This window comes from Xenopus tropicalis, chromosome 1 (genome assembly GCF_000004195.4).
Source record: "Xenopus tropicalis strain Nigerian chromosome 1, UCB_Xtro_10.0, whole genome shotgun sequence".
Lineage (NCBI taxonomy): Eukaryota > Metazoa > Chordata > Amphibia > Anura > Pipidae > Xenopus > Xenopus tropicalis.
Genome location: NC_030677.2, coordinates 180,265,701 through 180,289,472, shown reverse-complemented (window position 1 = coordinate 180,289,472; position 23,772 = coordinate 180,265,701). Strand labels below are relative to the sequence as shown.

The 23,772-nt window shown below is 38.8% G+C and overlaps 1 protein-coding gene across 1 annotated transcript; it reads right to left on the bottom strand.

Moving 5' to 3' along the window:
- Positions 1–828: 828 nt before the first annotated feature.
- LOC100490189 (tubulin monoglycylase TTLL3) lies at positions 829–3,069 on the bottom strand. The gene has a single exon (XM_002933931.2). It carries the CDS (start codon positions 3,067–3,069, stop codon positions 829–831), a length of 2,241 nt encoding a protein of 746 aa, XP_002933977.1.
- Between the last annotated feature and the right edge of the window lie 20,703 nt (positions 3,070–23,772).

Below are 23,772 nucleotides of genomic sequence, written 5' to 3'. Positions count from 1 at the left end.
TTTTTTTTTTTTTTTTGACTATTGCAAGTGTTCTTTCCAAATCTTCTCTATTTAAAATTTTCTGTACCTTCGACTTCAATCTTCTGGGGGTGATTTTTGTGAGACTTTTGGATATATCTCCTTCCCCCACCCCCACCCTCCATCCCACCCTGATAAATCCATTTAGAAAACTCCTAAAAAATGCATTAGTCTAGACCCTTTTTTTTTTTTTTTTGACTATTGCAAGTGTTCTTTCCAAATCTTCTCTATTTAAAATTTTCTGTACCTTCGACATCAATCTTCTGGGGGTGATTTTTGTGAGACTTTTGGATATACCAAAAGTCACTCACCAAATCTGGGCTTATAAGCAGAGGTTGCTTAACGTTATTGCAGAGTTTCTTAAATTTAGTGTGCTTTTTTTTTTTCTTTTTTTTTACTATTACAATTGTTCTTTCCAAATCTTCTGCATTTAAAATTTTCTGTATCGGAGACATCAGTCTTCTGGGGGGTGATTTTTGTGAGTCTTTTGGATATATCCAGCTATGGCAAGTTCTCCCATTATGTGCCCCCACCCTCCATCCCACCCTGACTTTGTCTTTAAAATTAATGAATACCAAAAGTGACAGTTCTGTGTTCTTGTATTCTGTTCTGCTAGGTATGTAATTTTCATGGCCTCTTTGTCCCCTCTTCTTCAGTTCTTTCCATCTACATGAGGTTTTCTTTAGGAACTACAAAGGTTATCACTGACTGCAGTGGCAGAAGGTTGCAGCAAGTGTTTTATAACCTTCTAGTAGCTTAATGGAATTTGTTTTTTGGAAATATTATCATTTGTTTTTTTCCCATTAGCTTTTACTTTTTGCCACTAGTACACATTTGATATGGAGATGCTAAATAGTGTGTTCCTTTATACAATGACTTGGTTAATGATCCTGGTTTTTGTATCTTTGCTAAATGACCAGTTACTTGTAATTGTCCAGAATTTATGTTGGGCAATTTCTGATGGTCAAAGGCTTCATTTTTAGTCCTTGCTGGGTCCTTCCTTCTAATGGTCTTTTCATGTGCACACAATTTTGGTAGCTGATACTGGTTAACTCCTTCTTTTCTCTTCTCCAGTCCCTGTTTAATAGTAGGAAGTATGATATGCTCAACCTTCTTAGAAGGTGACGTTTCTCTCCCTCCTTTTATTTCTTTCCAGGTTGCTGTGGTTTTTGTTCTGTGTAATAAGCAAGGGCCCCTTTCATCCTTAGCAATACTTCCTTTGAACATTTGATTCTTTTCATCGGTCATCAGTTTTTTTATTTCATTCCCTTTAACTAACAGCTGCTTAGTGTAACATAGAGGGATTTTTATTACAGGTTGTTTATAAATTAGCTCAAATACTCCCACATCAGCGTCAGCATGCTGTTTCCGGTCTAGGATAAGGCATAGTAAGTCCTCTTGGACTCTAGCGACGAGCCTGCTGGTCACTGATGTAGACAGTGACATATCAGGATTAGCATTGATCTCAATCAACCAGGGTTGGAAGTTCTCTCCAAACATGAAGTCTGCTCCATAGATCTGAAAACTATTTTTCCTTCCCTCCTCCATGTCCTGGGAACATTGCATGGTGTGAATAATTGCTGCTTTCATGCCTGGTTCAATTATTTCTTTCCATGCATTGGTTGCTCCAGTCATCTGGAGGTAATCTTGAAATTGATTCTTGAACCACATGTTTTCTTTTGGGAGCTGTGGATGTCGGCTCTGGGAAATTGAATAGTTCTTTTGAATTGCATTATTGCACAGGTGTATAGAAGAGTGTAGGTTCTTCAAGGAGAACGGTTGCGATGAAAAACGCAGGTAACACTCCTTGTAGTACCAGATAGTTAGTGGATTCCAGTTGGTTACCACAAACCATTGGCGTACATCAAATTTGGTGCCATAAATTAGTAGTGGCCTCTCAATATATTTTTGCACCACCAACTTGTCATGATTTATAAACGGTGGATCACAGTCCACAAACTTAAGGGCTTCCTCTAGGTAATCAATACAGGTTATGCCCCTTCCTCTGCTGCTAGCTCCTGGTTTTACAATCCATATATTTCTTTCCCCGTCAATGTCCAGCTGTGGTTTCACTGCCTTCAGTTTTTGTAAAATATCTTGGCACTGGCTTACATAATTTTCAGCCTCATTTATGATTCTATTTTTATGGATCACCTGATAATATCCGTCCAGGAATTCTTTCCATTCATCTTCTGTAATGGCATTAGTAGAACCCAGTTTCCAGTCAATATCTTCATGCTCCAAAGTGTTCAAGTATTGCTTGCAAGCCTTGAGAGCTGTTTTGATAATGTGAACTGGGACACCTGTATTAACACTTGTTATAAGTGGTTGGGCTTTCTTGTTATATTTTAACAGAAGTGCAGGAGTGCTTTCTTTTTTCACATCTCTTCTGTTAGGCATATTTTTTCCTTCACGTGAAACAAGTTTTAGAATGCTACAGGCTGCAGTGAGCCGGAAATCCTCAATAAATGCTTGTTTTTCTTCTTTGACTCCCAGTCTATAGCAACGTGGGAAAAAGGAATTTAGATCAGCATCTGCAAACCAATGTAGGTTTCTTAAATTAAGGCACAGGCCCACCTTAGTGGTGAACACAGATTTGGAATAATGATTCATTATAATTTGATCATTTTTTAACAGGCGGCTGTCCAAGCAGTTATATGTTGGTACCCAGACAAAATTGGGATCTTGATTACGTAAAAGCCTTGATGTAAGATCACAGATACCTTCTGGATCATCAAAATAATCATGTTGGCTCTTATGAAAGTTTTTCTCCACCCATCCTCTGATTCTCAGGCCACTCCGTATGTAAGGATAATAGCCTTGGATAGTAAATATTTTATTTTCCTGAATTGCTTTTTCTACCAATAATTTAGCCTGTTTAAGGGAATCTGGATTGATTTTCTTTCTGTGGGTGTTTTTTGATACATGTCCTTTTGTAGGAGAAACATCATGTTTGTCCTTAGCTGTAGGCTGTTTATTGGGTTTGGTGTCTGAATTACATTCTTTTTTTTGTTGTGGTCTAACAGTCTTCCTTGGTATAGTTCTCTCCATCTAGCTAGCAAAAGTGTTCAATGATCTTGCTTATAAAAAACTAAAAAAAACTAGCTTGATTAAACTTGAGTATAGACTAAAGCTCAACTGGATGAAACTCAGTGTGTCTCTAGTCCTTCCTCAAGGTATACTAACTCAAGTGAGCTTGATCAAGCCTTTAGTTTTGGTCATTGTGATGTCATCACGTTTCCATGGCGATTATCTCTTCCCATTGTGATGTCATCAGGTTTCCATGGCGATTATCTCTTCTCATTGTGATGTCATCACGTTTCCATGGCGATTATCTCTTCTCATTGTGATGTCATCACGTTTCCATGACGATTATCTCTTATCTATGTGGTTGTTTTTCTTTTACTCATTGTGATGTCATCACGTTTCCATGGCGATTATCTGTCATCTTTGTTGTTGTTTTTTGTCTTAGTTGGGATCAAGTACAGGAACTGTTTTATTATTACAGAGAAAAGGGAATCATTTAACCATTAAATAAACCCAATAGGACTGTTCTGCCCCCAATAAGGGGTAATTATATCTTAGTTGGGATCAAGTACAGGTACTGTTTTATTATTACAGAGAAAAGGGAATCATTTAACCACTAAATAAACCCAATAGGACTGTTCTGCCCCCAATAAGGGGTAATTATATCTTAGTTGGGATCAAGTACAGGTACTGTTTTATTATTACAGAGAAAAGGGAATCATTTAACCATTAAATAAAACCAATAGGGCTGTTCTGCCCCCAATAAGGGGTAATTATATCTTAGTTGGGATCAAGTACAGGTACTGTTTTATTAATACAGGGAAAAAGGTAGTTATTTTTACAAATTTGAATTATTTGATTAAAACAGTATACCGTATATACTCGAGTATAAGCCGAGTTTTTGAGCACTAAAAATGTGCTTAAAAAGTAAGCCTCGACTTATACTCGGGTATATACGGTAGTTGGCTATGGATTCACTGATGCAATGCGCTCCTTGCGCGCACCTAAGTGGACAGACGGGCACGCGTGCGCAAGGCATCATACGCGTCATAGCATCGCTACCGCGCTACCATTAAGAGCCCAGCCGCTGCATCGGTAAGGGATCACCTGTGACAAGCGCTACATCACATGCGCCGTAGCAACGCTACCGTTACGCGCCCAGTCGCTGCATCGGTAAGGGATCTCCAAGGGAAGAGATGTGACACGCGCTACATCACAAGCACCATACCGTCGCTTCCATTATGAGACGGCCGCTGCTTAGTTAAGGTATAAACTCTGCATCAGTAAGGGATCGGCAGGGAAGAGATGAGACAGGCCTAACATTTCAGGGAATCCTTGGCTTATGACCTTCACACAGTCCTTTCACATGTAGGTAATGGCACACAAGTTAATTGCACACAGGGGCACCTGCTGCAGCACTCACTAAGTGCTATTAACTCCGGCTCAGTACAATATGAATAATGTACAATATGAATAACACATTCATAGGGTTTGGTTAGACATGCATCGTCGTTATGGGGCGCATTAAACAGAATACAATATACTTGGATCATTGGATGTGCCTGTCACTGGTAAGAAATAATATGCTAGGAAGCCACAGTATTCTCCCACTTGTGAGTTTTTCTGTGGACCTCTATTCATAGTGCACCATGTAAAGGGAGAAGGAGGAATGAGCAAGAGTGGGTCTTCTTGCAGGGAACTGATTAGTGAGGTTTTTATACACAACATATCAAGTAAATTTTAAAGGAATACTGTCATGATTTTTATGGTATACTTTGAGTTCTAAATTACACTGTTTACACAGCAAATAATTTAAAATTGTGTTCTTGAACCAACAAATGTAATTTTTTGGTTGTAATATAGGTGTGTAGGCAGCCATCTCAGTGCATTGCTACACATTAGAACTGCTTTGAGGTAACCTATTGTTTCTCCTGCTCCCATGTAACTGGGGGAGTCCCAAGCTGGACTTGGATATCTTACTATTGTGTGCTATTCTGATATATACTGGGAGCTGGATGCTTTCACATTGTTCTGCTAATTGGCTGCTGGGAGGGGGGTGATATCACTTCAACTTTCAGTAGTGGCTGCACCCTAGGCTTATACTCGAGTCAATACGTTTTTCCAGTTTTCTTAGATAAAATTAGGTACCTCGGCTTATACTCGAGTATATACGGTATGTCTCTGGATAACTGATTTCCAGATATGAGATTCCACAGTTGTAGAGAAATAGACACTATTATTTATTATTATTAACATTTATTTATAAAGTGACAACATACTCTGCAGTGTTGTACAATAAGTGGGTTTCATACATTGGACATACAGAGTAACATATAAAGCAATCAATAACCGATACAAGAGGTGAAGAGAGCCCTGCCCAAAAGAGCTTACAATCTACAAGGAGAAAGGGTTGAGACACAAGGTGTGGAAATGGGCATGACCAGAGTTGTGAGAGGTGGGGCACAGGGTGTTGCTAAACTAGATTAGGGTAAGCTTCTCTAAATAAATGCGTTTTTAGAGATCTCTTGAAGGCAGAGAGATTGGGAGAAAGTCTAATAGTTTGTGGGAGCGAATTCCAGAGAAGGGGGGCAGCCCTTGCAAAGTCTTGAATGCGAGCGTGTGAGGAGGGAATGAGAGAGGAGTTGAGGAGCAGGTCAGTAGAGGAGCGTAACAAGCGGGTTGGATGGTACCTAGAGATGAGTTCAGAGATGTAGGGTGGGGCAGAGTTATGAACTGCTTTGAATGTGAGAGTCATTAGTTTGAATTTTATCCTGGATGGTAGGGGAAGCCAGTGCAGGGATTGGCAGACTGGCATGGCAGAGGGATTGGCAGAGTGGCACGGCAGAGGGATTGGCAGAGCGGCATGGCAGAGGAGGAGCGGTTGGAGAGGTGTATGAGCCTGGCAGCAGTATTCATTATGGACTGGAGAGGGGACAGTCTTTGGAGGGGAAGGCCAATTAGTAGGGAGTTACAGTAGTCCAGGCGAGATATTATAAGACAGTGAATAAGAATTTTGGCAGCATCTGGGTGATAAATGATCGTATTTTGGAAATATTTCTTGAAAGTGAAATGATTTGATAAGTGACTGGATATGAGGAGTGAAGGACAGGGCAGAATCAAGGATACATAGAAATACATAGATATACAACACACTGGCTAGGTAAATAAGTCCCATAGGTCTGGTAGAACAGACTATGACATGGAGTCTAATTACATTGCAGGTGTTGGGAAGGAACTGTAGTTTGTGCTGGTCTTTTTGTTCCACCATTCAATTGTAAATTTGCTTATCACTCCTGTTTCCCAAACCCTGGCAAGCCGATTCAGCTGGGACCTAAAGTCCCAGCATTCTCAGCGGCCCCTTTGTCATTTGCCAGAATCCACAGAGCCAGTCTGGGCCTTCTAAGGGATATAACACACATACTGAATACACACAGAAAGTGAAATGAGAAATAATGTTCAGAAATCCTCACTGGGCATTACTGATTATCAAGTTTCTGAGAGTTGTAGTCCAGAGAAAGACTGTCACACAAGTTTAAGAAACTGATAGATATACAAGGTTTAGCCACAAATATTGTGCCTGACAATAGCATTTATTAAGGTGCAAGGAGCTGTAGTGTCAGTTTACTCCTGTACAGCAAATAATATATATACAGATCTAGCAGTAGAGTAATAAACAATATTGTGAACTAAGAAATAAAACAATTATAAGGGTTTGAACTTGCAACCTCTCTACTTATTATAACATAACTTATTAGAACTATACCCCTATATGTGTTCACACCTTGTAAAGCACTGCATACAATTTTCGTGCTATATAAACAAATACATTCATACACCCCATTGTAGCGCTTCACTTACTCTCTGAGTTACAAGAGCACATGTATACTGTAGTATGGGTTTTATTTTAATATAAAATGCTGCATACTGATATTTATATGTAGCCCACTTTAGAAATAGATGTGGCACTACCTGCTGATATGTCATTATACTTGGCGCTTTCAGGAGTCGTGAGCCCCGCTTACTTTGGGGAACAGCTATTCCTTTATACTTTGGCGTGCCTCCACCCAGGATAGGGATAGAATGAACTATAACTCCCCTCCTGAGAACTTGATACTGTACTGCAGTGTGGGGACTCCCAGCACTCCTGGCACCTTGCCCCCTCCCTGGGGTAGTTGCTTACCCGGCAGTGTGGATCCTCCGTGTATGCAGAGACAGAACACTGGATGGATGTTTAACCAGTGGAACTTATTTATTGTCACAGATGTATCAGACAGGCAGGTTACACACAGGAAAAAGTTAGTGTTGGTGGATGGAGCACGCCAAGACTGCTTCTTCATAAAAATAGTAAATTCTTTATTTCATATCTCCATTAAAAACATGTTACAAAAACCACACCATCAGCTTGACGCGTTTCGTGGCCTACTGCCACTTCATCAGAAGCTATAACAATTGTTCCACACCCTCCAGTGCCTTAAATATACCATCAAGACCCACCCCCACCGGGTGTGTTAACCCCCAATATACCGTCCATATAGTGGTTAGGATGCAAAACCCATACTGAACCAAAACATAAGTGATTAAAATGAGAAAAAATATATATTAATAATAATAAAAACATTAGGGGGATCTCTAAACCCAGGAGTAATTCCATAATCCATATGCAATACCTATAAAAGGATATGTCATAGCTAACTCCTAGGTTGTTTCCCAATATTAGACTGGTGTGGAAATCGTACTATGTATACTATATATATATATACAGTCATTCCGACATATATGAGTGGTCGGAAATATAAAATTGATAAATACATGTATAGCCGAAAGACTGCTAGGACCACCTCAGTATTAACCATATGCGTTCAATGCCCTTAAGGAACCACCAAAACTCCATGGTAAGCCAAAATCGAGTAAAATAACATGGAAGTGGAAGAAAACCCCTGCTAACAATAACAGGAGAGCTCCCACTCCCTATTAAGACCCCCATACGTTTCAATAGTTTTCAAGTGGAACATCCAGTAGGCCTCTCGCTCCGAAAGTTTCTTATCCAATTCCCCCTTCCTAATGTTCAATCTAGGTTTATCAATAATTTGGAAGGTAACCTTGCACCGTTTGTTATGTTGTTCTATAATGTGCTTAGCTACTGCCGACCTCACATCACCTCTTTCCACTGCTGATATATGTTCCAAGAAACGTGTGCCAGCCCCCCGGATGGTCTTGCCCACGTACTGGGCCCCGCAATCACATGTTGCCAGGTATACCACCCCCTTAGTCTGGCAGTTAAAATACTGAGGAATTTTGTAAGTATATCCAGTGGTGGAGCTCATGAAAGTTTTGGACACCTTAATTAATGTGCAGGCTTTACATCTAGACCTGCCACACCTATAGGACCCTTTATAGCGCAACCATGTGGCCCCTTGTTTATTGGGCCCGGTGGAATACAAACTTTTGGAAATCCAAGAGGCCAAATTTCTATTCCTTTTAAAAATGAAGCGGGGTCTCTCCTCCAAAACTTTACAAAGATCCGGGTCTTGCAACAAGACCCCCCAGTGTTTACGGATGCTTTCCTGTACTTCAGAAGCCCCTTTCCCAAAGGTCAGGCAATAGCTAGTTTTGAATTTTGAATGATAATTAGCCTTATTACGTGGGTGTCCTAGTTCTCGTGGTCATTATTATCTCCAAAGGCGAGGGGCCGCCATGGGCGCATCATTCGCTCCCACCTATGCCAATCTTTTTATGGGCTGGTGGGAGAGGCTCCACGTCTTTGGAGATCAGAATCCATTCCGTGGGTACATAATACGATTCTATCGCTATATAGATGATTGCATCGGGGTATGGGATGGGGATGAGAGTTTGTATTCCACCGGGCCCAATAAACAAGGGGCCACATGGTTGCGCTATAAAGGGTCCTATAGGTGTGGCAGGTCTAGATGTAAAGCCTGCACATTAATTAAGGTGTCCAAAACTTTCATGAGCTCCACCACTGGATATACTTACAAAATTCCTCAGTATTTTAACTGCCAGACTAAGGGGGTGGTATACCTGGCAACATGTGATTGCGGGGCCCAGTACGTGGGCAAGACCATCCGGGGGGCTGGCACACGTTTCTTGGAACATATATCAGCAGTGGAAAGAGGTGATGTGAGGTCGGCAGTAGCTAAGCACATTATAGAACAACATAACAAACGGTGCAAGGTTACCTTCCAAATTATTGATAAACCTAGATTGAACATTAGGAAGGGGGAATTGGATAAGAAACTTTAGGAGCGAGAGGCCTACTGGATGTTCCACTTGAAAACTATTGAAACGTATGGGGGTCTTAATAGGGAGTGGGAGCTCTCCTGTTATTGTTAGCAGGGGTTTTCTTCCACTTCCATGTTATTTTACTCGGTTTTGGCTTACCATGGAGTTTTGGTGGTTCCTTAAGGGCATTGAACGTATATGGTTAATACTGAGGTGGTCCTAGCAGTCTTTTGGCTATACATGTATTTATCAATTTTATATTTCCGACCACTCATATATGTCGGAATGACTGTATATATATATATAGTATACATAGTACGATTTCCACACCAGTCTAATATTGGGAACCCTACATATATATGCACAGTATGAGGAACCAGAGAACACATATTGGTGTTTTTCCTATAGCTCCTATAACTTTCACCAGCAATTCAAAGGTTGCATCCATATGAATAGATCATTACACTTCTGCACATTTAATAATCTGTGACTGTCTGTACATTGTTCTAGTCTCCAGAGCTAACACTCCATTAGCTTAGAAGCCAAATGTGACACTGAAGAAGATCAAAGGCATTCCAGCAAGCAAGTTCACAAATGTGCCTGTCTTGGGTTTTACAATGGGTACTGAGTGACTAAGCTCACTAGGAGCATCTAGTGGTGACCTTTTCATTGTAGTTTGGGTTAACTAAAATAGTTATCTTGTGACTAGTGATGAGCGAATCTGTTCCGTTTCGCTTCACCGAAAAAATTTGCGAATCTTTCAAAAGATTTGCGAATTGGCGAAAAATTTGCGAAACGGTGAAAATATTGCGCGTCAAAAAAATTGTCGCCCGCGGCTATTGTTTTGACCCCCGCGGTTATTGTTTTTTCGCACGGCTATTCTTTTGTTGGCTGCGTAAATTTTTGAACATGCAGCAAATTTTTTCATCCGTTTCGCGAAACACGGTTATTCGCCACAAATCCATGCCTGGCGAAACATTTCGCCCATCACTACTTGTGATATCACAACTGGTTGTAATCAGACACCTTTTGGGATACCCAGCGCTTCATCTGTATGTTGTGCATAACATTAAAATGGCATTGATTAAAAACTCAGAACACATGTTGGCACATTTATTACATGCCGTTATTTTTTTTTATACTAGCGACAAACAAGTGGGGCTGATTCAGTAATCATTTTTCATATTACTACCCATTAGTAGTAACGCAGGAAATGATTTTTCCAAACTGTTAAGTCTCCATTAACTTTCCATTAATGTGAACATGCTCATTAATTTCCTGGGGTTTTATGATTTGGTGGAGGGTTACAGCTCAGCACTGTAACATGTAACATTGTAATATGATTGGATATTGACTCCTCAAAGCAGTCAAACACACTCTGTTGAGTGTCACATTTGATAAATGTGTCAATTATGCCCTTTACAAGTTATTTACACTTTTCTGGCTGTCAGAACAATGTTCTATTAAAGTGTTAATAACTGAGGAAAAACTATTTAGAATGATTTGTAAATCTCCTATCCCCATGAAAAAACACTAATAGACATGTACAGGTATGGGACCTGTTATCCAGAATGCTCGGGACATGGGGTTTTCTGGTTAAGGGATCTTTCCATAATTTGGATCTCCATAACTTAAGTCTGCTAAAAATCATTTAAATATTGAATAAACCCAATAGGCTTGTTTTACCTCCAATAAGGATTAATTATGTCTTAGTTGGGATCAAGTACAAGGTACTGTTCTATAATTACAGAGAAAAGGGAATCATTTTTAAAAATTGGAATTATTTTCTTATAATGGAGTCTAAGGGAGATGGCCTTTCCTTAATTCGGAACTTTCTGGATAACGGGTTTCTGGATAAGGGATCCCATACCTGTATTGTGTGAAGAAAAAAAAATTCTGCAAATCAGGAAAAAGTAAAAAATGCCCCTTGATTTCAATGTGTTTCTCAAAAATTTCGGAAAAATGGGACAGATTTGCCCATCACTACTAAATACCAGACAGCTTCTGAAAAGTGCATTGTCAAATTTAAAGCTATAGTGATTTAAAGCTAAAAGCTGACCTGGCCTATTATGGGTTGCACTGGGGCTAGCTTCATGCAGTATGATTGTGGCTGACCAAGAGCTCTGTAAATGGATATTAACAGACTGGACAAAATAGATAGTCTTCAACAGCCACAGAACACAATTTTAAATGAGCTAAAGAAAGTAAAGAACACTAAACTGCCTATTTTTTTATGCTGTGCATTTTTTAAATATATATATATATTTATTTATATATACATACAGATATATATATATATATATATATATATACTTGTGATAATATATTACAAAGCCTCTGCTGATTAAACTAAGCAGCGAAGGCTGGATTTATTACTGTTAATTATATCTTTGTTGTTTAGAAAATGTACCTGTGGCTAATTCTATTTTGTTTCCTAACAGAAGTCTTCTTAAAATCAATATTCTATTTATTAATCTACTCTTCAGCTTTTAGCTATATATGATTAATGAAGTCAAGACTTACATTATTTTGTGTAATTAATCTAAAATAGGATAATTTGGTACAATACTGAAGTCACTGCACTTTTACAAATCAAATGTCATTAGTGCAACTAAGTCTCACTTGGAATCACATTGTCCACAGAATAAATGAGAGAATGAAGCCCTTAATGCAAATTACGAAAGAGTGGCTTAATGGATGCATAAAAATAAGTTCATATGACAATATTTCTCCATCCTAGACATATTCGGAACTAAGTGCTATCATAACATTACACATAAAAATACACTACCCATTTGGAGAGACAAATGTAAAGAACGGGGAGAAACTGTGTATGAGGATGCAGCACTAAACTGAGTCCCACCAGCAATCCAATATATAATATGGGAATATATGCATTATGGATCTCCCTTTAACTATTTCTTTCAGTGCTAGGAGTTCTCTAATACAAGGTATGCAAGACATTAAACACATGCAAAGTGACTCCATCATAATTTTGTTGCACTGAGCATTCACAAAATCTAAACCTCAAATGTTCTGTCTCATCATAGGACTACTTGAAATAAATACAAATAAATGTTCCTGTGGTCCATGTTATTTAGGGCGTCTCCTTCAGCATGGAAGACCAATTTCCAAACTGTAAACTCTGTAACTCTGCTACATTCAATATAGTAGAGTGGATGGCTTATTGATGTAAATCACAAAACTTGTTGACGCCCCTCCTTTACTCTGTTGCCAAAAAATTGTAGTGGTGCAATATTCTCCTTAGCTGTAAGGCAATTCGTGAAACACATTTTTTTTTTGTTTCCTGCGTCTATTTTGTCACCTGCATCTTTTTTTTTTGTCGCCTGCAGTTTTTTATGCGACCGCACCCTTTTTTGATGCGACCGCACCCAATTTCACACAACCGTGGCCAATTTGACATGCAACGGATTTTTTTGAAGCACAGCAAATTTTTCCACAGCGAATTTTCATGGAAGTTTTGCAAAACAATTTACCAATGTCGAAATTCGCTGCGAATCCATGCCTGGCGAAAAAATTCACTCATCACTAATTAGTGCCCTTCTACTGTTGTGTACAAGTAGTAATATTTTTTATAACTACAGTAGTTATTATATTACAGGCATGTGATCTATTACCTTGGGGCCTGGCATTTTCAGAAGAAGGAGTCTTTCCTTAATTTGGAACACCATACTTTCAGTAAATAAATAAATAAACAAACCCTTAAATAAACCTGGATTATTTCCCAATCAATATAGATTCATGCTGCTTTATTGGGATCAAGTATAAGGTTCTGTATTATTATTACAGAGAAAAAGGAAATAATTACAGAAAGTATGGGCTTTATAAAGCACATCTTGTATTTGCAAATAAAAAATCCCAATAACCTTTTGCAAAAAAGAAATTACAAAATTCTACAGAACTAGTAGAACTATTTGCCTAAAATGGATTCTACGAGAGATGGCTTTCCTGTAATTCCTGTATAACAGGTTTTTTGATAAGGGATCACATGTATTTGCAAATAAATAATCCCAATAACCTTTTTTTAGAAAACAAACTTTGCCCTAACTTTCCTCATCAAGGATAAAGCATTAAAACGCCTCAAGGACCCAATAATAAACTACTTTTAAAATGTAAAACATAAAATTATACAAAAATACACACGCTAATTGACTTATCAGCACAGGGTTGTGTTGCTATGGCTACTTCTGCTGATCTTATTATTCTTTATTAAATCAACTGACAAAATATCAGGTTTGTTGGCAATTGTATCACAGTGCTAAAAATCAGCTCCTCATCTACTACCAATAAGAATGAGTTACTACCAAGTGAGATAAACCTATTAAGACCTATTTCTCATGAAGCTGGAGCTTATGAGGTCTTTCTGCAAAGTATCACTGTATATATATGTAGCTGGTTTTACTTGTCCATGACAGGTGTGAAGTTCAAATAGGAGTTTTAGCTAAGTTACAGACACTCTTTTGCTTTGTTAAAGGAACAGTAACACCAAAAAAAAGTGTATAAAAGTAATTACAATATAATGTACTGTTGCCCTGCATTGCTACAACTGGTGTGTTTGCCTTAGAAAGACTTAAGCTGGCCATACACGTGGCGATCTCACGATGTTTCGTACGACCGTCGGTCGCACGAAACATCGTCAGATCCGCCACACACCATTCAGGGCTGAATCGGCAGGTAAGGAGGTAGAAACAATAGGATTTCTACCTCCTTCTGCCGATTCAGCTCTGAAGGGAGAATTTTGGTCAGGCGCCCGATCAAAATTTTCTAACCTGGCCGATCGGCGAGTCGACCGATATCAGCAGCTTCCTGCGATATCGGTCGGCTCGCTGACATACCATACACGCACCGATTATCGTACGAAACGAGGTTTCGTACGATAATATCGGTGCGTGTATGGCCACCTTTATAGTTTATATAAGTAAGCTGCTGTGTAGCCATGGGGGCAGCCATTCAAAGGAGAAAAGGCACAGGCTACTTAGCAGATAACAGACAAACCACCATTATATGGGGCTTATCTACTAGTTATCTGCTATGTAACCTGTGCCTTTTCTCCTTTTTTCCAGCTTGAATGGCTGCCCCCGTGGCTACACAGCAGCTTATTTATATAGTAGCTTTTCTGTAGCAAAAACACCAGTTTTTTGCAGAGCAACAGCACATTATATTTTAATTACTTTAAAACACTTTAATTTTTTGATGCTACTGTTCCTTTAAAGGGGAATAGAACCTCACAACCTAGCCTAATACTTTACATTTTATGGCTTCTGCACCAAGCCAAGGCCACCACAGCCCTCTACAAGTGAAGAAATGTTTGTCTAACTGACTGCTGTTAGTTACCTGATCTTAGGGACCAAGTTACAATATACAATGTTTATCAACAATATACATTTTGTCATACAAGGCAGATTGTATTAATAATCAATCCTTAGCATCAGCTTCTTCAGCAATGAGTAACCTCACTTTCTTCTGAAGTTTTGATGATTTCCCATGTGCCCTAAGCTTAGCACCCCACAGCATGAGGAATAATGAATAGTGTCACTGATGCGTAAAATATGGCATAATAAAATCAGCAGATGGAGTGCTGTTGTGGATATTGTTGAAGGTTCAGACTACTGTTGATACAAGGTTGCTGGTACAGTAAATTCTGTATGTTCGATGTAGAACACAGCACTCTCAATGACATGTGTTATAATTAAAGTCATTGTGAAAATCATTGACTAAACAATGCAGCTGACATTGTTTGCATAATGGTTGTAAAAGGTTGTATGCATGACCTTTCCAGTCCTTGGAGCTCTGTGTTTGATATGGCATAAACGTCTGCGGTACTAAGGTCCTTCCAAGAAAATCCCACTGAACAAAAACTTACTTTCAAGATGCCCTATAATTGCCATTTTACAGGAATATGACTAAAGTTAACTTTTGACAGCATTTCTTGGCGCTGCTCAGCCACAACTAAAAAGTGAAGACACTTACAAGGAATCTAGAGAACATTTCATGCATCATTTAGGTTTATACATCTAGCTTGAGTAATTAAACATAAGCCTCTAACTGTGACCTTTTAGAATCACTGTTACAGCCATCTGCTGATTTAACTGACTTCCCTGAAATTGCAAATTAAATGTTTTATTTATCCAGTGTCATCATACCCTTTCAAAGAAATAAATATAAGCATCTTAATATTTAAAAGGAACACATTTATACAGTGTTTGTATGAAGTTCCCATAATCCTTACAGGGTGGAGAACTGTAGAATCATTACTGCTATCTTGTTGCAACCATCCTAAAATGCTAAACATGGCTTCAGAGTATTACAACTTTCTAATGCAGATGTTTGTTTTAGCTCATGGGGTTTTATTTTAGCAAAGTTTTACAGAGTTTAAAAGTCCAGCACACCTCCAACTTCAACACACAAATCTAATGGATTAAATGGAGGCACTAGAAAAAATGGCAGGTTTTCTCTAAATTACTACTGCATTCGCATTCCTAAATACCTTTAGTTTAGCAGTTTGCATTCGTTTTGGTTTGCATTGGTTTTAGCAGAGCTTTAGGTCTTAAAAAAAAAAGAAAAATATATCAAGCTTTAGGGGCACATTCATCAAAGTACAACTGGTCCGAATACAAATTTTTTTTTTTTTTTAAAGGTTACAACTTTTGCGTATTTTCTGCGACTTTTTCGTACATTTGCGCAAATTTTTCGTACTTTGCATCAAAATGCGCAACAAAATCGTATTGTCACGGTGAGTACAAAAGTTTCGGATTCATTCAAGCTTCGGTATTGTGGCTTTCCCTGGGTCAGGTTGGAGCTGCAGAGTGCCATTGAGCCCTATGGGAGACGTTCCTTGGGCCGGGTTGGAGCTGCAGAGTGCCATTGAGCCCTATGGGAGACTTTCCTTGGGCCAGGTTGGAGCTGCAGAGTGCCATTGAGCCCTATGGGAGACGTTCCTTGGGCCAGGTTGGAGCTGCAGAGTGCCATTGAGCCCTATGGGAGACTTTCCCTGGGTCAGGTTGGAGCTGCAGAGTGCCATTGAGCCCTATGGGAGACTTTCCTTGGGCCGGGTTGGAGCTGCAGAGTGCCATTGAGTCCTATGGGAGACTTTCCTTGGGCCGGGTTGGAGCTGCAGAGTGCCATTGAGCCCTATGGGAGACTTTCCTTGGGCCGGGTTGGAGCTGCAGAGTGCCATTGAGCCCTATGGGAGACTTTCCTTGGGCCGGGTTGGAGCTGCAGAGTGCCATTGAGCCCTATGGGAGACTTTCCTTGGGCCAGGTTGGAGCTGCAGAGTGCCATTGAGCCCTATGGGAGACTTTCCTTGGGCCAGGTTGGAGCTGCAGAGTGCCATTGAGCCCTATGGGAGACTTTCTTTGGGCCGGGTTGGAGCTGCAGAGTGCCATTGAGCCCTATGGGAGACTTTCCTTGGGCCGGGTTGGAGCTGCAGAGTGCCATTGAGCCCTACGGGAGACTTTCCTTGGGCCGGGTTGGAGCTGCAGAGTGCCATTGAGCCCTATGGGAGACTTTCCTTGGGCCAGGTTGGAGCTGCAGAGTGCCATTGAGCCCTATGGGAGACTTTCCTTGGACCAGGTTGGAGCTGCAGAGTGCCATTGAGCCCTATGGGAGACTTTCCTTGGACCGGGTTGGAGCTGCAGAGTGCCATTGAGCCCTATGGGAGACTTTCCTTGGGCCGGGTTGGAGCTGCAGAGTGCCATTGAGCCCTATGGGAGACTTTCCTTGGGCCAGGTTGGAGCTGCAGAGTGCCATTGAGCCCTATGGGAGACTTTCCTTGGGCCAGGTTGGAGCTGCAGAGTGCCATTGAGCCCTATGGGAGACTTTCCTTGGGCCAGGTTGGAGCTGCAGAGTGCCATTGAGCCCTATGGGAGGCTTTCCTTGGGCCGGGTTGGAGCTGCAGAGTGCCATTGAGCCCTATGGGAGACTTTCCTTGGGCCAGGTTGGAGCTGCAGAGTGCCATTGAGCCCTATGGGAGACTTTCCTTGGGCCAGGTTGGAGCTGCAGAGTGCCATTGAGCCCTATGGGAGACTTTCCTTGGGCCAGGTTGGAGCTGCAGAGTGCCATTGAGCCCTATGGGAGACTTTCCTTGGGCCGGGTTGGAGCTGCAGAGTGCCATTGAGTCCTATGGGAGACTTTCCTTGGGCCAGGTTGGAGCTGCAGAGTGCCATTGAGCCCTATGGGAGACTTTCCTTGGGCCAGGTTGGAGCTGCAGAGTGCCATTGAGTCCTATGGGAGACTTTCCTTGGGCCAGGTTGGAGCTGCAGAGTGCCATTGAGCCCTATGGGAGACTTTCCTTGGGCCAGGTTGGAGCTGCTGCAGAGTGCCATTGAGTCCTATGGGAGGCTTCCAAAATCATGCACAGAAGGATCAAAGTCAGCAAGGTTTTCCTGCATTTTATGATCATTCAAATACGAAAAAATCATACTTTTCGAGCATTATACGAAGCAAAACAATTTTTTCGTATTTTGGAAATACGAATTTTTCGTACAATACAAAAAAAAGTATTTGATACAATTTTATTGTATCGTGCTTTTTAAACGTACAAAGATCATATTTTGATAAATCTGCCCCGTAATCCAATTAATACATAACATTTTAAGTCAAAAACACATATATCAAATAAAAAACAGGGTAAAAAATATTTTAATTTTTACTATTCCAGAAAAATCCCAAATAAATTATATTCTTATGCTTGTGGTGATGTGTAGTGATGGGCGAAATAATTCGGCAGGCATGGATTTGTGGTGAATTTCCACATTTTATTGCCGGATTTTTCGAGAAACGGGCGACAACATTTGCCCACATGAAAAACAATTGTTGCTTGCGTAAAAAAATGACGCGTCTCTAAAAAAGTCTTGCGTGTCAAAAAAAATTTGCACACAATTTTTTTGCCACGTGCTTCAAAAAAATTATGCGTTCGACAATTTTGACGAACAACATTTTCCCCGTTTTGCAAATTTTTCAGCAAAGTAAAACGGGACATATTTGCTCATCACTAGTGATGTGTATTTATTTATAGCTAATAGATATTTCTAATGTTTCTACGCTGATTTTTTTCTGGATCATTTGGATTGTAAATCATTCAGTAACCACTTAACCACATAACCAAATAACCCTATGCCATATTAACCATATGCAAAAGATCTAAATTGAAGGATTCAGTCTTCCATATTTGCTAGTTGTATTAAATATACCCAACAGAGATTAACTAATTAATAAATGAAAAATAAATGAAAATTAATCCGTCATTACCAGGATCTCAAAAAGCCTAAAGGTTCTTGATTAATCTCAGTTATGATATTTTTTCTCTTTCGACTAGACATAGATGGGGAACATATTGTTGGCAGTATTAATATCTCTCTTTCTCTCTGTGCTATGCAAGGTTTGATCAGCACTTGACTGGTATAAATTGCACTAAATTCATTTTTTGGAAAAAAGTTATCAGTCCTACATTCAGCTAAGTGAAATACCGGCATTTGGTTACAACTTTTGTACAAACATGCATAAAACCAAAGCGCCCTGTCAATGCAGTGTTGCTTGCTTCAGTCCTAGATTTATTTGCAAGCAATGTAGCCACATCTGCTTCTTGGTCTTCTTAAATGTTAAGCTTTCAGGCAGTCGTTAAAGGGGTGGGAGTAGTAAGAAAGCTGAGGGATTCTGTCATTATTTTTATAGTGTAGTTTTTATTACTAAATTGTACTGTGTACATTTCAATTGATACCATCTAAAGTTTTACTCTTGAACCAAAAAATGTATTTTTCGTTAGCTGTAATATTGGTGTGTAGGCAGCCATCACATATCACTAAACAATAGAACTGCTTTCAGATAACCTATTGTTTCTCCTATTCAGTGTAACTGGAGGAGTCATGAATTGGGTGAGCCAGACTTGACTTTTTACTATTGAGTGCTGTTATCATAGCTATCACTAGATGGGACATGGGAGCATTTTTAGCAATACAAGTGTCAGGGAGCTGCTATATTGCTGCTTTCCTATTGTTCTGCTGATCGACTGCTGGGGGGGAAAGGGAGGGGTTATATTTCTTCAACTTGCAATGCAGCAGTAAAGTGTGCCTGAAGTTAATCAGAGCACAGGTCACATGGCTGAGGGCACATGGGAAACTAAAAATATGGCTAGTCTCACATCACATTTCAAAATAAAATATAAAGAAATCAGTTAGCTTTTTTGAAAAACAGATTATTTTAATGCAGGATTCTGCTGGAGAAGTGCTATTAACTGATGCGTTTTGTAAAAAAATATGTTTTCCCGTAACAGAATCCCTTTAAAAGGGAAAAGCCTCTTTACATTCTTAATTACATAAATAAATTAATCCAGCAGCAATGTTGCTCATACTGTAGTTAATAAAGGCAAATTCAGTTGCACAATGTATGGCTAAATTAAATACTAGGCCAAGAAGAAGATATGGATACTTGTAATTTGTTTTGGTTCCCAAAGCTGCACTTCATAGCAGGTGAGGCCTTCCCAGGAATATAGATAGAGGCAAAACTATATTTTCATCTCTTGAGTTAATGCCCTTTTTTTATACAAGTAAATCCTTTATATACCTGGTTATTTTATTTACTTGTACATTTCTGTATAAAAAATAATGAAAGCAGTAAACCAATACATAAAAAAATCACAATGAATTTAGATATTGAATGTCATTTGGGAACTACTACATTTTCAAGTGTTAAAATGTAGTTGTTGTAGGCTAATATATCTGTCCACAACTTAAATAACTAGGTAACAGTTGTATTAAGAAATTGTTGGTATCAGTCATTTTTTGCTTAAATTGATTCATTCCGATTTGTTTTCCTGGCATTTTGCTCAAGCTGGCATGGTTCCTGCTGGATACATATATTACTGTATTAACCAAGGACAGTATGACATCAAAAACCTGAAATGCCTATAAGTAGCTTTGGAAAGAATTTGACCTAAAGGGAAAGTCTTAAGGTGGCCATTAAGGGGCAGATAACATCATTTAAAATTACAGATTTTAGGACTTTTAGAATCATTTGTGCCCCATCAATGTAACGATAAGTTATGATTGTTCCGACCACGTTGTCCCAAAAGACAATGGTTTAAAATTTTTCATCATAAAACAATAAATATCTGTTAGTGGATGAAACAAACAGATCATCATCGTTAAGCAAATGTTTACTGCCCATTGCTTTATTTTGGGTTTATTTGACTTTATTTTTAGGGGTTAAATGCATATTCATACCCATGGCACCATAATATGACAGCACCAAATTGACACCAATAAAGAAATATAATAATAAGAAATAAAAGTAAATATACTAATATAATTAAATAGAATGGAAATAGTTTAATTTTATTTTGCATCTATGAATTTAGATGACTGGATGAAACAATGATAATTTTGTGAGGTTAGACAGATTTACATGACAAGGTTGGCCAAACACTGTGAAATAATTTGAAAATGAAAATATGACATAGTTGGATACAACATTGATAATATTAGATTAGATGACAAGAAATAAACAAAGAAAATAGGTAACAAAAATAGCATTTGTAGTCAAGTGCACTGACAATATCTTTATGGATAATATTCAGCATATCTTCTATGGCAGATATTGCAGCTTTAAGATATTGCCTGCCTGCAGTTATCAATGTTTTACCCAAAAGTCGCCTTTGCAAGGGTGCTCATATTTTACCTGCTGTGCATCAGGATGGCATTCTATGAGTATGGAAGGCTTCCAAATGATCCAGTTAGCCTGATATCGCTTACCTAAAGTGGGCATATCGGGAGAAGATCCACTCGTTTGGCGAGTCACAATATGTATGGCCACCTTACCTCAAATAATATACAGGATAAGGACAGCAAGTCGTCCCAATATATTGACATCTAACAGTTTTATTGTTTAATTCCTTTTATTGCCTGCGTTTTATTTGCACTTGTACATACATACACACTTAGTCACTAACTGCACTTTTAAGCAGTTTGGAATGTTAAATCCTTGGGTTTGAAAAATAACAAGCTTATTTACACACAATTATATTGTAAGTTATTTGTTCATATGTGCTTAAATTGGCAATACAACATATTACCTTGTTATTTAATTCCTAATACACTTGACATTTTATCAGTGTTCCATTAAGAATATACAAGCATAAAGACTTTTAAACCTTATTTTGTACAGCTTTTTAACCTTAACTGAATAAAGGTTACATTTCAACAGACTCACAGACCCTACATACCCCATTTGATTTACAATTTCCATCTGCCCACTGATAAATTGAAGTAAATAAGGTGTGCCTTCTTAACTGGGTCACATTTTTTGAGTGCACCCTAAACAGTCTTCCAATTTGAATTATCTGTTGACATATTTTTTGTGTGGGAGTGCAGCCAAAATGTTTCATTGTTTCACTCTCTTAAAGGAACAGTAACACCAAAAAATTAAAGTGTTTTAAAGTAATTAAAATGTAATGTACAATTGCCCTGCACTGGTAAAACTGGTAAGTTTGCAACAGAAACGCTAATATAGTTTATATAAAATGAGCTGCTATGTCAACACGGGGGCAGCCATTGAAGTTGGGAAAAAGGAGAAAAGGCACAGGTTACATAGCAGATAACAGATAAGCTTTGTAGAATACAATGGGGTTTTATCTGTTATCTGCTAAGTAACCTGTGCCTTTTCTCCTGTAAATGGCTGCCCCCATGGCTACACAGAAGCTTTATTTATATAAACTATAGTAGTCTTTCTAAGGAAAACACACCAGTTGTACCAGTACAGGGCAGCAGTACATTATATAGTAATTACTTTTATACACTTTCATTTTTTGGTGTTACTGTCCCTTTAAGAAGTTGTCTCTGTGACGAGACCTTACTGTTCACTGTTCCTCAATTGCTCCCCCACACTAGTCGGGGGGATACATTCTTTATTTTCAGTAACCTTTCCTGGTAGGTTCCTTACCTACCTGAGACAAAAAGTTATTTTGCATATTCACAAACCTGTTTGCAGCATACAACAACGACAATTTTCTTAGTAATCGTTAATTCATCTAAAATCTCATAGGGCTCAACAAACTTGTCCTTTGATCCTTTTCAACCCATAAGGTCTCACTAATACAAGCTGTATCATAATATTCTGTACATGCAAGTAACTTTAGCTTTCAAATTTCATTTTAGATGAAATTGCAGGCAGACAGCAGAAGTAACTACTTTTGATCTGATATTTACATTATTCAACAAAGAGTTAGATCTCTAGTAACTAACAGAATATTGCATTAATTATAGAAATACATGGTATTTAATATTTTCCACAAAAAAAAAGCTAATCAACCTAAAGTCAAAATACATAATGGGACTGAATTACATAGGTTCTAAATTGCTAAACTACAGTTGACAAAAGCAACAAATCAGCAATACATTTGAACAGTTTAGCATAAGTTAGAAAATGAAAGCAAACATTTGACTGGTTGCTACTGGCAACTGTACTTGTTCAATTTGGCACATATTTTGTAATTAACCCTAATGTGTAGGGTTAATTACAAGAGTTTGCTCCTGCTGGGCACAGGCATTGCATCAGGCACCAGATCTGTGTACTTCTTCCCAGTATGGTTTCCAATATCACTGAAATGTATCTATTCTATCCCATTCTCCACCCACATCTTTTAACTAGGGTCTCTTCTTGCTTGTCAGGCATATCTATGTGGAGGTTACCTTGGGTTAAACCTCTCAAAATGGTTCTTTTTCCACACTAATAATTTTTCAGAAGTGTATTTTACTGATAAGGACTACACTATAACCTGACCTCCCCAGGCCTGATGCCTTGGGGATATACTTCTTCTGCCCTGTCCTGTCACTCCAAATATTCAATCAATTACTAAATGTCACATGTTACTTTCACAATTTCCCAAATCACTAATAACCTGATGTGCCACCACTCTGTCATCATTACGGTTATTTGGCCTCCCCCCCAGAAACTGTTATCTTTCCAGTCCATAATAAATGCTGCCACCAAGCTCACACCTCAGCAACCGCTCCCCCTCAGCCATGCCAATCTGCCAGTCTATACAGTGGCTTCCACCACAATCAAGCTTAAATGAAATTAAACCAACCACCATAACACTGTAGGAAAGAACTGATAGTCACTGTTTTTAATAGAAGTTATATATACAATAACTTTAAAATGATTACAAATTTGTAATGAATGTATATTGCACAGTTGTTTGAAATTATGTTTTATTTTATCAGGCAAAACAAATTTTTGGTTTAACGTCTTTTAAAGCTTTATAAAAAAAATCTCAATATTTTTATTGATAATGATAACAACAATATTAGATATAATAATCATCTTGACTCCCTCTTGCTGACCAGTTGTTAGAAGTGGTTCTTTCTCTATGAAGTATGGGTCTCCAATCACATACCAGTGCTCTGGATATCCATCAACAAGCCAATGCATACACATTGTTATATACATACTTTTGAACATTTTCTGCAGCTG

Bases quoted from the DNA above. Each gene is read 5' to 3' on its own strand.
- LOC100490189 (XM_002933931.2), bottom strand. From the start codon at position 3,069: ATGGAGAGAACTATACCAAGGAAGACTGTTAGACCACAACAAAAAAAA.